This window comes from Myxine glutinosa, chromosome 11, assembly GCF_964187855.1.
Source record: "Myxine glutinosa chromosome 11, kmMyxGlut1.1, whole genome shotgun sequence".
Classification (NCBI taxonomy): Eukaryota; Metazoa; Chordata; class Myxini; order Myxiniformes; family Myxinidae; genus Myxine; species Myxine glutinosa.
The window spans coordinates 912,113-930,175 of NC_136271.1; the positions used below are offsets into that span (position 1 = coordinate 912,113).

Consider the following 18,063-nt stretch of genomic DNA (forward strand, 5'->3'; position numbering starts at 1 on the left):
CCCAATTCATAAGCTCCCGTTCCTGACTAAGTCTAAACAGGTTAAAATAGCCCAACTAATGAAGGCTATTTCACGTGAGGCGAAAGATGGGGAAACACGTGCAAGATGAAGAAAGGTGCGTGCAGGACGATGGGAGGATGATGCATAGCGCCACTCCGACAGGCCCGGTTTGTCTCCATGACCAGGAACAATGTAGTCCATCGGGAAATCCAAAAATAGAGAGAGACTACGTTCACATGCACACGAGATTTTATCAGCCCCCCTTTGGACCGCCCACGGCTGTTCCCCATTGGCTATGCCACGGGATGGGGGTGGCAATTTTCCCCAGTGTCCGTTTTCCCAATCCGGAATGTTCCCTGCAATCGGAAGGCTGTTTGTCACAGTATGTGAATTTGACCATTGTGAATCATAGCTGTGCTTTTCCTTTTACATCTGATTACTGTGCTTGCATAAATGTGTTCATTTTGCTAGTTGCTTGTAAATATTTGCTCGCTTCTTGGTAAACTTGCTAAATTTTAAATTTTATTTTGCTCGCTTCACCTCCGCTTTTGCTGGCGAGGCTGCATTTCTTCGAAGCTGTCCACGCTCTCCACGCTATCAAAGTTAAGTAATTGTTCCCGTTAGTATTTTTGTCAAAACTGTATTTTAATTTACGGTGTGTGTACCTACTGTGCAACCTGAGGAAGATTTATCGGTGTAAATCGTTCATACCTGCATAAAATCGTCGGTTATTTTGTGCCGCGTTTTTTGTGGCCTAGTACTTTAAGTTTCCGACCTTGAGGCTTTGTTTTCTCTCAGTGGTCAATTGTGGTCCATTTATTTCGTTCTCTCAGTTTTTCCCAGTCTTTTCACCCCACACTTCCTTGTTTAAAATCTTAACTCAAAAAAAAAAATTCCTTCTTTGTTCTTGTTCGTTCGTTCGTTCTTAGACCACGTGTTTCACCCCATTTCCCCAGATAGTTTTCACGGTTAGTTTAAAAATGTTTAAACTTTCCCCTGAAGTGCTGTATTCTGTGGTATATTATAACACATTCTTCTTTTTCTTCTTTAAAAGGATGCTTTCGACTTGCTCACCAAATCTATTCATTTCAAATAAAAATTCCATCTCTTACAGTTCCTCCTTCCTACATTCCCTAAACTCACCTGCATTCCAGCCCTCCTCCAACATTTTCAAAGGGGATCTCTAACTCGAAAATCACAAGAAACTCATTTTGCAATAAATGTTCGTTTCCCATTAATCGTACAACACTTTCTAAAATCCAAACTCACCCCTCCCCTTATCTTCCCCATCACCCATCCCTTTCATATCTCCCCCCTTGTCCCTTCCCTCCTAAACTCCCCCCTCCCCTCATAAACTCACCCACGGGTCCTAAAATCCTGCTCTGCCGCTTTTTCACTCCCTCTCTCTGTTCTATTCATCCTCTCTTTTGCTCAAGGTCATCTGCCATCACCTTGGAAATCAGCCAACATCACCGCTTTACACAAAAAAGTTGCAAAAACAGATCCTTGCAAATACAGACCAATCAGCCTTCTCCCAATAATCAGCAAAGTCATGGAATCCATAATTGCTTCAGATATCAAATCTTACCTCTTGTCCAATGGCTTGATCTCTGATCATCAATTTGGTTTCAGACCAGGTCACTCTACTCTGGACATGCTGCTACTGCTGTCTCAACAATGGATGGAGGTCCTCAATGCCAAACAGGAAATTAGAGCTGTCTCCATTGACATATCACTTGCCTTCGATACGGTCTGGCACCCAGCTCTGCTCACCAAACTCTCCTCCTATGGCATCCATGGAAATCTCCATGCTTGGCTTGCGGACTTCCTCTCTAGTCGTAGTCAACGTGTGGCCCTGAATCGGTTTCTCTCATCTCCCCTTCCTGTTCAGGCTGGAGTTCCCCAAGGCAGTGTTCTGTGCCTTGTGCTTTTTCTTCCCTTCATTAATGATCTCTCTGACTTTCTTCCTCTCTATCTCTTTGCTGATGACTCCACTCTCTGCCGCTCCATTCCTCATCCCTTAGATCGGCAGTCTGCAGCCTCCTCACTCTCTGCAGACCTGGACAAAATCACAGACCGGTCAAACAAGTGGAACATGTCTTTCAATCCTCACAAATCTCACACTCTCACCTTGTCTCTCCGAATAGACTGACTGGACAACCCTCCCATCTACTTTCTGAACAATCCTCTCCAAGAAGTGCTGTCACTCAAGCTTTTGGGTCTCACTATCTGCCATGACCTTTCCTGGGAAAACCACATTTCCAATCTGGCCTCCAAAGCCAGTCACCGAATGGGCATCCTCCGTCATGCGAAGTCCTTCCTTGGCACACCCTGAGCTCCTCACCACATACAAGGCTTTCATCCGCAGCTCAATGGAATACTGTTCTCCCCTCTGGGCTAGTGCTCCTGCCTCACACCTAGCTCGACTTCACGCTGTTGAAACCAAAGCTTTCAGAATCATTGGAATCTCCCGCGATGAAGCTAACTCCGACGGCCTTTCACTCACTCACCGCAGGCAGGTTGGTGGTCTTTCTGTCTTCTACTGACTCATATCTGGCCTAGCTCCCCCAGCTCTATCTGTGCTCTGTCCCCCAAATGATCCTACAGGTCGCACAAGATCTGCCAGTAACCCTCTGATGGTTAAATTGCCAAAATCAAGACTCTCTGCTCACCTTCACTCCTTCATGCCTCTTTTCTCCCACCTCTGGAACAAACTCCCTCACTCTCTTCAATACCACTCCTCCCTCCAGGTCTTTAAAACAGCTGTTCCCCACCATCTCTTGTCTTCCCCCCTCCAAAACCTTGATCTCTTCTACCCCCATTAATTTACCCCAGATGCACTTTTTTTTTTTGGGAAATCCCGACTTCTTTCTTTCCTGGAAGTTCTGGCAGTGTCCATGTGTTTTATACCTTTTCCACCCGCCTTCCCATGCCTCCTCCCCCCAAGCCCTCTCCCTCCCACGGATCTTCCATTGTCCCTGTTCTCTGCTGTTGTACTTGTGTGCTTCCCTCTCTGTCCCCATCTTGTCTCCCGCTCCCTTTATTGTATGTTTTGTGTGTCCGTTTGTCTTTTTTTTGTGATTGATGTTCGCTCTTTCACGAGCCTGGATGTTGTACATAACAAAACAAACAAAAAAAAACGTTGTTTCCAACTTGCCCGTTTCGTCTCTTTCCTATTGACTCAATTAATTCGTTGTAATTTGGAGCCGTCCAAAAATGAGGTCGACCATGTGACGGTGTCATAAACCCTTAGAAAACCTTTTCCGCCCGTTTGGCGGGGCGGGTGATCTTTTCCAAGGTCGACCTCATTCGGGGCTACCACCAGGTACCCATCCGGCCGGCCGACGTGCCGAAGACGGCGGTAATTACACCTTTTGGCCTCTTCGAGTTCCTTCGCATGCCGTTCGGCCTTAAGAACGCGGCCCAGGCCTTCCAACGGCTGATGGACAGTGTGCTGCACGATCTCACCTTTCTGTTCATCTACCTGGATGACATTCTCATCGCCAGCACTTCCCGGGCGGAGCACCTCGTCCACCTGCGCACGCTCTTCGAGCGCCTCGGCCAGCACAGCCTCATCATCAACCCGGCGAAATGCCAGTTTGGCGTAATGGCCGTCGACTTCCTGGGGCACCGCATCACGAAGCGCGGGGCCATCCCGCTGCCCACCAAGGTGGATGCAGTCACAAGTTTCCCGCGCCCCCACTCCATCAAGGCCCTACAGGAATTTTTGGGAATGGTAAATTTCTACCACCAGTTCGTGCCTCGCGCCGCCCAACTCATGCGCCCCCTGTACGAAGCCCTCCGGGGCAAGCCGGCCAAGCACGACGTCGCCTGGACCAAAGAGATGGACGAGGCGTTCACGGGCGCTAAGCTGGCCCTCGCCAACGCGACCATGCTGGCGCACCGGCACTCGACGCACCCATCGCCCTCACCACGGACGCTTCCGACTATGCGGTGGACGCCGTGCATGAACAGTGGGTGAACGGGGCTTGGCAACCGCTGGCCTTCTTCAGCCGACAGCTTCGCCCTAACGAGCGCAAGTATAGCGCTTTCGACCGCGAGCTCTTCGGCCTTTTCCTGGCCGTTCGCCACTTCCGCCATCTTTTAGAGGGCCGCCCGTTCACGGCGTTTGTGGACCACAAACCCCTGGTCTTCGCCATGGTCAAAGTTGCAGAGCCGTGGTCGGCCCGCCAGCAGCGCCACCTCTCCGCCGTGTCTGAATTTACGACGGACATCCGGCACGTCGCGGGCAAGGACAACGCTGTGGCCGATTGCCTCTCCCGGTCCGGCGTGAATGCCGTCCACCTCGGTGTGGACTTCGCCCGCATGGCGGCCGACCAGACCGCCGACCCCACGGTGCTATCCCTCCGGACAGCGGACACAGGCCTGCGGTTGGCCGACGTCCCCTTCGAGGACACAGGCACAGTTCTCCTGTGCGATGTTTCCCTGGGCCAACCTTGCCCCATCGTGCCCACCGGATGGCAGCGGCACATTTTTGACGCCCTCCACGGCCTTTCCCACCCGGGCCGGAAAGCGTCGCAGAAGCTCGTGGCAGCGAAATTCGTCTGGCACGGGCTCCGTAAGGACGTCCGCGACTGGGCCAACACCTGTGTCGCCTGCCAGCACGCGAAGGTCCACCGGCACACCCAGGCCCCGTTGGCACCATTCGACGTATCCGCGCAGCGCTTCGACCACGTCAATGTGGACCTGGTGGGACCCCTTCCCTCCTCGCGGGGCTTCACCCACCTCCTCACGATGGTGGACAGGATGACCAGGTGGCCGGAGGCCATCCCGCTGGCATCAACAACATCCGCCGATGTGGCGCAGGCCTTCATTGGCACCTAGATTGCCCGTTTTGGCGCCCCCTCGGACATCTCCGACAGAGGCCCGCAATTGACCTCTGAGCTTTGGGGCGCGGTCGCCCAGGCCTTGGGGGTCAAGCTACACCGCACCACGGCCTACCACCCCCAAGCCAACGGCTTGTGCGAGCGGTTCCACCGCTCGATGAAGGCCGCTCTCAGGGCCAGCCTCCAGGATGACGGTTGGGCTGACAGGCTCCCGTGGGTCCTTTTGGGCCTCCGAACGGCCCCTAAAGAGGACCTCCAGGCTTCCACCGCCGAGCTGGTCTACGGCCATCCACTGTGCGTGCCGGCCGAGTTCATTCCTGACGCCACCGGGCCCTGGTTGTCGAGCCAGGGTGGTTCATCCCCTGGCTCGCCAACGCTCGGTCCTCCAGGAGGCCTCCACGAGGCCGCCATTTGGACCTCGACCAACCTCCACGATTGGCCCTTCCTCCACGACGGGGCTGTCCCCCGTGAACCAAGCCCCCCACCCGACCATCCACCGCCACGCCACCTACCACCCCCACGGGGCTGTCCCCCGTCAACCGCCCCGTGCCCACGTCCCATCACGGCTGCCCCCAACCCGCACTGCAGAGTACGTTTTCATCGGAACGACGCACACCGGGGACCGCTCCGGCTGCCGTACGATGGACCTTTCCGGGTCCTGAAGAGGGACGACAAGTCGTTCATCGTGGACATCGGTGGCAAACCGGACCACATATCCGTGGACCGCCTCAAGCCGGCCCATTTGGACCTCGACCAACCTCCACGGTTGGCCCTTCCTCCACGACGGGGCTGTCCCCCGTCAACCAAGCCCCCCGCCCGACCATCCACCGCCACGCCACCTACCACCCCCACACGAATCACCAGGGGTCGTTTCGGCCGGGTCATCAAGACCCCCCTCAAACTGACTCTCCCGGTGCAAGTTAATTCTGGGGGGGGGGGGGGCGCATGTAGCTGTTACCGGAAGCATTACACAATCCCCTTGCACCGGCCGATGACGTAACCAGCGGGCGGTCACTTGCCCGGGCTCGTCCGGACTTGCCCGGACTTGCCTTGCCTGGGCGGACACTTGGTTTGCATACCACGCCCCGTTGAGAGGCGTGGCTTACGGATTTGCATACCACGCCCCGCCTGAGAGGCGTGGCTTTTGTGTGGTGAACTTTGGTTATAAATTGCCGCCCGTTCTATCAAGCTTTCTCAGTGCTTTTGAGTTGAGCTAGAAATAAATAGCTCAGTGAAACTTTGTTCCTGGTGTCGTCCATTTTGTCCGGCTTTATCGTGAGAGCATAGCTCCACATAATCGTGATTAGCTGCAACGTGCTACCCCCAACCAATTGGCTCCATAACTTTAGCCGATACGTACTTGGCAGTTCCGCTCGACTGCACCTGATTAAGTCAGTTGGACAGATACGTATTGAGGGCACGAGCCCCCCTTGATATGTCGATGCCACCGGAAAGGTAACGTGTAGTAATAAGGACCCGGCCAGGTTTGATGGTATCAATCGGCGTTTGTGGTTGACTAGCAACCCGCCGGACCGTGGAGTTATCTGTAGTTGGTGACCACAGAACCCGGAGTTTGGGAGGAGTCTGAGAAGTCCCCTCATGGTAAGCTCCTAAACCCAGATCTGCAACAATATATAGTGCCCTCCATAAGTATTGGAACAGGGAAGTCAAATTTGTTATTATTGCTATTTACTCAAGAAATTAGGATTTGAGATCAAAAGATGAATATGAGGCAAAAGTACATCTTTTAGTTCATGGTATTTCTCTGCATATATGTTTTACCATTGTAGAGCAATAGCACTTTTCATGATCAGTCCCCCTATTTTAGATAAGCATAGATAATGGGCAGGTTAACTTAAAGTAAATTAAAGTAGGATAATAGTTATTAGGTGTCCCGGGAATTAATGCCGTTTTTCAAAGAGGAATACACAGCTTAAAAAACCACATTACTTTCCGGTATACCTAATAGTATTTGGTTGCATACCCTTTGCATGCAATATGTGCATCAAGCCTGTGACCCAATGGCATCACCAAACTCTTGGTATCTAACTTGGGATGCTTTGCCAAGTATTTACTGAAGCCATTTTCAGATGTATGTTTAGGGTTTTTTGACTTTAGTCTCCTTTTCAGCAAGTAAAATGCTCCATGGGATTTAAATCATGAGATTGACTTGTCCAGTCTTAACCTTCCACTTTTCCCCTAGATTAACTCCTTGGTTGCGTTGTTGGAGTGTTTTGGGTCATTGTCTTCCTGCATGGCAAAGCGCCACCCAATGAGTTTGGAGGCCTTTTCTTATACATAGGCAGACAAAATGTTTCTGTACACTTCCAAATTCGTTCTGCTGCTGCCATCATTAGTTACATCATCAATAAAGATTAGTGAACCAGTTCCAGAGGCAGCCGTGCAAGCCCAAGCCATGACACTACCTCCACCATGCTTTGGTAAATGTTTATCTTTGTCTCATCTGTCCATCACAATTTGTTCCATAACTCTACTGGCTCGCCTCTGCACTTCTTGGCAAATTTTCATATTGTGTTGTTGTTGTTGTTGTATATCCCTGGACAGTTCTCTTGACCAAGCCCATGGCACGGAGACAGCCGATTGATCTCCCAGGAGCGACCCAGAGATCCCCCACATCTGGGATGGTGTACCCCCACCTTCACGAAGTCAGGGCCACAAAAGAGTTAGAGAAGGAGAGAAGGAGAAAGAGAGACACAGAGAAAGAGACAAAGACAAATAGAGAAGGACATAGAGAAGGACAATAGGACATTCCAATACTTATGCTTACCTACTATGGGGGGGGGGGGGGGGGGGGTGAACATAAGAAGTGTTATTGTTCTACAATGGTAAAACATATATTCATAGGAATACCAAGAAATAAAAGCTGGCCTTCTGTACTTTTGCCTCATATTCATCTTTTGATCTCAAACCCTAATTTCTTGAGTAGATAGAAATAATAACAAATTTGACTTCCCTGTTCCAATACATACGGAGGGCACTGTATTTATTTGATGGTCTTCAATCCCGTTTTGTTGCTGGCTATTCGTCAGTCCAAATTTATCTCTGTGAGCCACTGTCGCGTCATCCCGAGGGTCTTTGACCCTCGCAAATGACCAAACTATCTCCAAATTTACACTGCATTCATTTATTAACTTTATAAAGTTAGGGAGGACTGTCAGTCATGTAGGGACAGCAGTCATAATACTAATATTGAGATTGGTGTTTTTATTGTTGTTGTTCTTCTCCAGACCTCGACGAATGTGCAACAGGGAGTCATAATTGTGTTGCCCCTCGCGAATGTGTAAACACATTGGGCAGCTACATGTGCCGCTGCTCTCAAGGCTACCGTGTGTTCGGGTCTCGATGCCTTGGTGAGTTTGGACATCAGTCACTTACACAACTGTACAGCGTTTCAAAAGAATGAACGGTTTCCTTCACACATAAACACTTTAAAAATATATACTTTAATCTTTATTTTTAGCTTGCTTCCACTTGTGAAAGCTTGACATATACTTAGCCATTCTCAATTCTCCTTTTTGAAGTACTGTATTATGGTGAAGCTGGACTTCACTTGAATTGAGGTTCTGGTCTTGTTCTTAACTCGTTTTAAACATTAAGTTCATCTGCCATAAAAGAAACCTTATTAGGCAGGTTTGATGGAGCTTAAACTTTTTTGGTTTTATTTCATTTTGATGCTGAAATTATTTGCAAGGTTGTATGGAAGTTCCATGAATATGGCAACTTGAGACAGTATTGGATTATAAATTGTTAAGTTGATATTTTGGCATTGCAAGGTATTAGTCGCATCAACCGTCATGCCAAGGGTCTTTGACCCTCACGAATTACTAAATTAGCTCTGAATTTACAATGCGTTCATTAAATGGTATTATCCCCCCCCCCTCCCCCCCCCCCCCCCCCCCCCCAAGGGTCGCTCCAATACAAACCAAATTTTGCGGTTGGTCCGAATGTGTATGAATGCAAAAGGCAGGAAGATGTTTCTTGCAGTTAAAATGTTTATTAAAAAAGAATAGGGGGGGATGAGGACAGACGAGACACGATAACAGATCTGGTGGGCGACAGACAAAAAAATAAGGGAAGAAGGGAATATATCAAATTGTAATGGAAGCAAACGAAACCCCTGCTAATGACACAAAAATACCAGATTCACACAATGGAGAGGAATGCAGACTAGGACTTAACGTAGGCACGCTGATCTTGGTTCCACCACGACCCCATGTCATAGAGGATGGTACGGCACAGGACAAAGGCGAGAGGATGGCGATGAGATGGTGTCCACGGTCTCTCAGCGGTACATCCATGGGAAGTGCAGTGGTATCATTTGCATTTTGGGTCCGTAATATGTGAATATGCTTTAGCTTTGGTTTGGAGGGATTTCCTGGCAGTGGTATGTTGGGGGAGCTTTTGACCGTTGCAGTGTTATGTAGAATCGACTTGGAATACAAACGTCTTGAACGTGTTTTCTGGAGACCCTGACATGATGCAAGATGGACAAGGAGTTACAAGCATGCAACCAGTCGCCGGGAACCACCAACCAGCCATGCTCTTCCCAGACGCTCAACCAGCTTCATCAGTGGCAGTTGTTTCGATAAATCTGCCGCCATTCTGGTCTAATGACCTATAGCTGTGGTTTAAGCAAGTTGAAGCCCAATTTGACACCCAAAAGATGACTACCGAGTTGACGCAATTCAAATACATTGTTGGCTCCTTGTCACCAGAGAATGCTGTGGAGGTTCAGCAATATTTGCTGCACACAGCAGCAATATTTTAGTACTGCTTCCAACGAGCTCTACGGACATGACTTTGGAGATCGCATTCATGAAGCGGATGACTCCCTCTGAGCACCGCCGCTTTCAACAACTCCTTACACTGAGAATTTAGGAGATCAAAGGTCCACACAATACTGCATCAAATGTAGCAGTTTCTCGGTGACCGCCACTTCAACCAGTTGCTCCTTCTTGAAATGTTTACCACCCCACCACTGTATGATACTTGCTGCTAACGCAGAGCTGGCACTACACGTCACCGCGGATCTAGCTGATTATCTCATTGACACCGTTACACCGATTGTTGCTAATGTGACACCTAAACCACAGCACATCACACAGCTACAAGCTGAAATAGTGGACCTTAAGAAGATTGTCTTAGAGCTCAATGCTATGCAACACCAGTCATGCCAATCTTTGTGTACCCCTTGCAGGGACAGAGAGAAAATCTGTACCTCACGCTACCGTTCACCTTCACCTTCCATAAACACTCCAGATTAGTGTTGGTACCACATGGCATTCGGTGCTAATGCTCATCAGTGTCGTGCACTGTGCTCATATCGGCCATAGGGCAACAGGAAGGGACACAACAAATGGTGATGAGTTCACCTGTGTCATACGTTAGTCACCTTCTCTTCCACATAGATCATACTCGCGGACTTCGTTTTCTTGGGGATACAGGGGCAGAGGTGAGCATTGTGCCACCATCTGCCGCTGAACGGAAAAGTTGACAGGAATATTCATGACATCATTTACATGTCACTAACAACAGTGCTATTGGTACTTTTGGAGAACGTCTCCTCCAGCTTGATTTGGGTTTACATCGTTCTTTCATTGGTGTTTACTATTGCCGGCACCAGATACTCTATCCTAGATGTGGATGTTTTGCATCATTTCAAACTCCTCTTGGATGTCAAACATCACCGTCTATTGAAAGCCTCTACAGAGCTTAGTGTTCTCTGTAAAGCACCCACCGTTTCTTCGCTGAATATCACGTGTCTTCCATTCCCGCCCATGTGCCCATTTCAGAAAGTACTTTATGTTCCCACCATAATGCGCCCATCGGCAACAATCCAGCCCATGAAACGTCAGATCATGCATCACATCAAGAGCACAGGACCTCCTGTTTACCCCGACGAGCACCTGAGGAATGATGTATCTCCCGCCACTGGTTTGACTATATCAGTGGTTCTTAACCTTTTTAAAGGCGCTGAACCCCAACGAAACCCAACGAACACTCGCAGAACCCCACAAATTTGACCAAAAATTTAAGAAGAATTGCATCTTAATGCGTTTTCTGTTCTTCTTTTCGGGAGGCGATCTGGGAAATGCGTGGTTTTGTTTTGGCAAGGGCCACCCTCAAATCATTTTCGCATGCAAGCCTGCTCCTTTTCTTTGTTTTAATGTCCACCAGTTTCGAAAACACATGCTCGCAGAGATACGTTGTAAGGAACGGCGTGAGGATCTCAAGGGCAATTTTAGCGATGTGAGGATACCCTTCCATTTGGCGGCACCAAAACGTTGAGAGAGTTGTTGTGCCGAAGAGTTGTTGTTGAGTCTGGCTCTGCTGAGGTTCGATGAGGTCGTTGAGGTATTGGTCGTTGACACCTGCTGTTGCAACGTCGAAAGTAAACGGCTGCCGCACCCATGCTGGGTATTGCTCTTGGTCGGGGAAGTAGCCATCGAATGACTTTCCCAACTCATCCAAGTGCATGGCAATCGCTTGCTTCAGCTCCCCCGGTACAGCAGTGCCTCCAACTTCAGACTCATCTTCGATCCCGCTCACGCACTCGTGCAGTAGCGAAAAGTTCGCGAAGTTGTCGTTCTCTGTTCGCCGCCTCCACAACGGTACCTTCTTTCGGAAAGCGCTCAGCTTTTCTTCAGATTCGATGACATTCACTCCACCGCCCTGCATCTGGCAATTGAGATGATTGAGTGCGTCGAAGATGTCAGCCTAGTACGCCAAGGCGAGGATGAACTCTGACTCTTGGAAGTGCGTTGCATGGCAATGCTGGTGTTCTCGCAAAAACAGGGCTAATTCTACACGCAAGGCAAAAACACGGCTCACTACCTTCCCTCGTGATAACCATCGAACGTTAGAGTGGCAGAGAAGGACTTCGAATTCAGAGCCGATTTCATTGCACAGCACTTTGAATTATGTGCGAAGCCGTGTTCTGAATCTTCGCATCTTCACAGTTTCAACGACGATTTTCAGAACATTGGCCAGTTTTGGAGGCAGGGTTTTTGATGCCAGCACGTGTCTGTGCAGGACTCAGTGCGTGACGATGATGTGTGGTGCATCGGCCTTCACCAGCGCTCCAAAACCGGAGTTGCATCCCAGCATGGCTGGAGCTCCGTCCGAGCAAACTGCAGACACCATGTTCCACGAGAGGCCATTGCTTCTGAAGAAGTCGTCCACAAGCTTCTTCACGTCAGCTTCCTTCATCATTGTTGTGAGAGGCTTACAGAACAGAAAGTCTTCCTTGATCTCGTCTCCTTTGACATAATGCACAAATAAGATGAGCTGGCTCAAATTCGAAACGTCGGTGGTCTCGTCGAGTTGAAGGCTGAATTTCGTCGGGCTCGTGACTAGATCTGCAACTACCGGGGCGAGGATGTCGTCGCTCATGTCATCAAATCTGCATCTGATGGTGTCATTTGAGAGTGGAACGAGAGACAACTTGTTTTCAGCAGCTTTTCCCAGCATGATGTTGGCCATCTTCAACGCGGCCGGTTTGATGAGTGTCTCGCCAACGGTGTGCGGTTTGCCCTGCTTTGCGATCAGGTATGCAACTTCATACGATGCGGTGAGGATCGGTTTGTCAATTGGAATGAAGCCGAGAGTGGGCAAGGTAGCACTTGCGTCGAATCGGACTCTTCAATTTGAATTCATCCAGCGTTGCGTCTTTGTTCTGCCCCTCGCCGTGCAGTTTTTTTAAGTGTTCCCGTAGTTTTGCTGGTGCAAGGCTGGAGTTGCTCAACTTGACATTGCAAAGCATGCATTGAGGACGCTGACCTCCGACCCGTTCCGTCAAACACGTGAACCCGTACCGCACGTAATCCTCTGACCACTTCCTTTTTTTGCTCGACATACTGCAAAAAAAAAAAAAGTAACAAACTGATCTTAATTGAGTTCGGGCAAATAATTATATGACAAAAATTTAAAAAGGAACATGCTTAAATATAATCAGTACCCCTCTGAAAACTGAGAAATTTTAACGAAGAAAACATAACTTATAGTTACGATGACGGGATTTATTATCTACTCAACTCTATGTCACCTCAAATCCCATTAAAATATTACATAGAAAACTGCGAATTGTTAGTTTTGAATTGCGACCAAAGGAGTTATATCACCTCCACCTAATTTTCTGAGTAATTCAATCATATTTTATAATCACCATCCACTTTTGACTTTAATATAACTTTGAACCCGCCCTGCATATCCACAAACATTTCTAACTTACTTTTCAATTAATCAGTAACTCCAAAGTAAGGCGCGACCAATGATGCACGGCACACGGGAAGCTAATCGAGGCTATTCACTGGAATTTCTGAACACCTGCAAAGTCCAAAATCCAGTAAGTAAGTAAGCAAGTAAGCACCATCAACAGAATAATTAGGAAGTTGCTCATTGATTCAACTTACTACAGTCAGTGTGAAACAACTTATCTTAAACACAGACCAGAGAAACCATGAATGGGATGGGAATACAATTACAAATAACATTTCCATTCGTTCGTAACATACATAGCAAAATAATAATAATATTAATAATAAGCGTAATTACACATAGATTCAAAATTGATACAAATCTAAAATAAAAAAAATAAAAAAATTGCAATGCGTTTCGGAGGACCTCCGCCGAACCCCTGAAACTGGCTCACTGAACCCCTGGGGTTCGGTCGAACCCAGGTTAAGAACCACGGGACTATATGTCACAACGTGGGATTGTCAAACCATCATCCAGCAGTTGGGCTTCACGGCTGCACATGGTACCCAAAAAGTCACCTGGGGATTGGCGCCCTTGCGCCGATTACCGGACCTCAAACAATGCATCTGTTCCAGACCGTTACCCCATTCCACACATTCAGGATATTATCGATACACTCCATGGTGCTACGATTTTGTTTGTGTGTACCATCAGATTCCTGTGGATCTAGATGGCATCCAGAAGGCAGCAGTTATCATACCTTTTGGCCTGTTGAAATTCCTTTGGATGCCATTCGGTCTATGCAATACCACACAAACCTTTTATTTTATCGATCAGGTACTCCGGAGGCTACACTTCTGATCCATGTATATAGATTGTATTAATCAGCAATGCAACCACAGAAAAACATCAGGGACACCTATGTCTTCTCTTCACTAATTTGCAGGACATCGACATCGTCATCAATCCCACAAAGTGCATATTCAGCGTTCCGGAGTCCTCGGATACTGTGTTAACCAACTGCTCAGGCATCCCCTGCTCGGGGAGAAGGTGCAGATTATTTGGAATTTTCCATTTCAGTCATCTCAATGCAAGCTGGAAGAGTTTTTGGGTCTCATCAACTTTTACCACCAATTTATTCCAAACTCAGTTACAACACTGCAGCTGCTGAACAAGTTACTCGCAACTGGTTAGCAACCTGAAGTATTCTGATGGGTGGATCAAACCTTATCAGCTTTCCACACCAAAACGCACTTGCCAATGCCTCACCCATGATTCATTCAAAGAAAGAGACGCCAACATGCCTGATGGTAGATGCATCTGAGATCGAGGAGGGTGTGCCCCTTCACTAGTTAATCGATGCCAACTGGAACCCACAGGCCTTCTTCTCTAAAACACTGAATCCAACAGAACGCAAATACAGTGACTTTGATTGTGCATTATGCGCTGTATACCTGCCATCAAGCACTTCCGCCACTTCTTAGAGGCCCGACAATTCTCTTAGAGGGCAGACTGACCACAAACCTATAACTTTCGCTCTGTCCCCCCATTCGGGACGCTCACTGTACTCTCCTCGTACACTTCACCAACTCAGTTATATCTCGCAATTCACCACGACATCCGGTATATCAAAGGATTCGCAAACTCGGTGGCCCATACTCTCTCACACATCGATGTATTGGTGTTGTCTTCTACCAACACACTGGCCATCAATTGTAATGCACTTGAAGCAGCACAATGGGAGGACACTGAGCTCCACAGTCTGCAATTGTATTGCTTACATTGCACGAGGTACCGCTCCCAGCGACAAACACTACACTTGTGTGTGATACAAAGACGGGACAGTCACACCCTTTCGTTCCTGTGGCATTCTGTTATACAGTCTTTGGCACTTTTTACTCATTCGCACACCTGGGGATTCAAGCAACTCAGCGAATCATCACCATGTGCAATGTCTAGCCATGCATAAATGCCAACGTGCACCGTTGGGCCAACCAATGTTTTCAATGTCAATGCTCCAAGATCCACCGTCATGTTTTCGCACCACTTGGTAGCTTTTCAACACCAGATAGGCGTTTTGACAGGGTTCATGTCGATCTTGTCGGTCGCCTACCACCTTCAAACGGTATTGCTATTTGCTGACTTGCGTTGACCGTTTCAGCTGTTGTCTGGAGACGACACCGATAGCTGACATCACCGCACTTACCATCGCCAGGGCCTTTGTCCACACCTGGATCGCACATTTTGGTGATCTATCAACCATTACTATGGATCATGGTTACCAGTTTGAATCATCTGTATTTCGTGAGATGACTCAACTCCTGGGTACTGACCATGTGTGTACGACCACTTACCATCCAGCAGCAAATAGTATGTGGAGCATTTTCACTGCCAACTCCAGGCTTCCCTGAAAGTGGGTGACAACTACATTCACTGGACAGACGTCATGCTTATGGTCTGGCTTTGTAAGAGAGCTGCTCTAAAAGACGACATTGGACACTGCACTGCAGTGCTAGTGTACTGTGCACATCTTCTTCTCCCAGGAGAATTCTTATCAGCATCTGATGATACCTTGCCCGACACCATCAACTATGCCAAAAACTTCATACAACTATAGGGGACGTATTTTTGCGGTGGTTGCACCCCCCAATATAAGTCGGGGGGCAAATCTTCCGCATTCTTTCCTGCTGCCCCAGATTCGTCAGGGCAGCATGGTCATGGTCACGGTCCCCATGGACCAGCCCTTTCCCTCGTGGCTCTGTCTCTCTCTGTCACCCTCTCCCACTCTCTCGACCTTCCCACTAAGCAACAGGTTGACACCTACAACAACAATACCCTTACCATTATAACCCATATCGTCGACATCACACTTCCCAGCACAATATTTGAATACTAGTGGGGTCACCCGTGGGAATCCCACGGGCATGGACGTGTGTGACATTTGGACATATTGAGTTAGATGCTACACCTGCACATTCAGTTTCACAAAATGGTTACTGGCAATTTATCAGATCCACAAATAATGTAATCTACACAATGTATTTACTTCTGATAACATGTGAATGCATGTGCGTGCACATGGGAAATACAGTTTGAAATGTGTTATTACATCTCATGTAAAATGTGACTTTAAGAGCTCAAATCCTCTCCCTCCCACATCACGCATATGGGGGAGAGCGGTCACACACACGGGGAAGAGTGGCTCACACACACACATACACATCCACATATGTACACACACACACGCACACACACACACATGTACACCAACACACATGCATACACATATACACATTCACACACACACATACACGCATACACACATACACACACATGTGCATGTGTCTCTTGGACAGTGTATAAGAACATCACATAACACCTATCTCTCCCGGGAAAACCATTGTTACTCTTTTCGTTACAGAACACAAAATGACATTTTTTAAATTAAAGATTTCAAATACACTTATTTAAAGTGTACGTGCACATAGATTACAAAATAAGAACGAAAAAATATCGAAATAAGAACGGAAAAAATATCGAAATAAGAACGGAAAAATATCTCTCAGCAATTTCCCGTCTGTTTATTTATTTTACATATGTGAGTTACACGTCCATGCACACGTGAAATGGAGTTTGTTTATTCATTCTGGATGTGAACACGATGTTGAAAACTGGTGTGAAAAAAAAAGAAAAAGATCGATGGAATGAATGGAAGTTTCAACAGGTTTACCTTTACTTCCGGATAATAATGATGAATGAAATTAGAACGAAGAAATATATGTCGACATCATTGTTGCTTGTATATGATGCATAAGCATGATATAAATTTGACTCGGATACTCGTTGGCTTTTGCAGTACCGGCAAATGTTGGAAGGGAGGAAGGGGGGTTTCTGGCAAGTCTCTGATTGTACATGTGTAAGGGGGAGTGCAGAGAGAAGATGCTCAGTATAGATGGTGTGGAGAGGGAAATTTCATGCAGCAGACGCCACAAGGTGGGATTAAATGAAACTGGAAGTAGTTACCCCGCGCTGTAGTTACCCGCGGAAGTAGTTACCCCATGCATGTGAAGCGAAAAGCGCTGTTTAGCAATTGGCATATTTTTGTCTGTCTGTCTGTCTGTCTGTACTTCTGTCTAAACTTCAGTGTATGATCGAGCAACAACTTCATTTAAATTGAATGTTATATTGTGAACACAAATTGGAAAACGAACCTGTAGTTGAGCAAAATACTTTGGCTCTGAATTCCTCACAAACGCGAATGCGCAGAGCGGACTGAGATTTTCTTTTTACTCTGTCAGTCTGTCTGTCTGTCAAACAGAATTTGAAGTCATTCCAAACAGGAAGAGTACTGTTTTTAAGGATGTCATAATGGCACAAACCACACAAGCATGAGTAACTAAAGTAATGTGTGAGATAAGGTAATGTATAAGACGCTGCATCAGCGGCGTTAAACTTCCGGGAAAAAAATTATACGACCTTTAAAATCTTTATTTTATCTCAATTTAATTATATATTTGAACACTATAGAACACAACTCACATATTTAGCGCTTTCAAAACTTTAGTTTATCAGGACTTGGACAAAATATCAATTCATTTTACGTCATTATGACCAATCAAATTTTCCGTTCGTGGAGCCTGCCCATGCTCTTGTTTCTCGATGTTAAGATGTACTATGAAGTCTGTAGTTGTAATCGTAGTAGTAGTCGTCGTCGTCGTAGTAATTAACTGCCTCTTGGTGCCAGTTTAGGAGTCGCGGAAGGCGAGAGAACGAGGCCATTCGTAGGGTTCGAAGATGGTTTATTGTAACAGCAAGATCCAGCACACTAAACTCAAACGGAAGTCGGCACGCTTATATAAAGCCAAACGCCCTCTTCGGAGGGCGTGGCTCCGGCAACCGCGCATGCGTCACGTCCGCACAACCACAAGTCCAACAGGCCCGTGCACGTGTATTATGCCCAAATAAGGTAATCACATAAGGTAACCGCCACATGCGGTTA

The 18,063-nt window shown here is 47.5% G+C and overlaps 1 protein-coding gene across 2 annotated transcripts in view; it reads left to right on the top strand.

Annotated features, from left to right (window-relative positions):
- LOC137436346 (fibulin-5) overlaps positions 1 to 18,063 on the top strand; it is a 158,577-nt gene that overhangs the window by 34,166 nt on the left and 106,348 nt on the right. For both annotated transcript variants that reach the window (XM_068130036.2, XM_068130038.2), the window contains exon 4: positions 8,096 to 8,218. In XM_068130036.2, the coding sequence (XP_067986137.2) occupies positions 8,096 to 8,218 (123 nt within the window). The remainder of the gene's footprint in view (positions 1 to 8,095; positions 8,219 to 18,063) is intronic.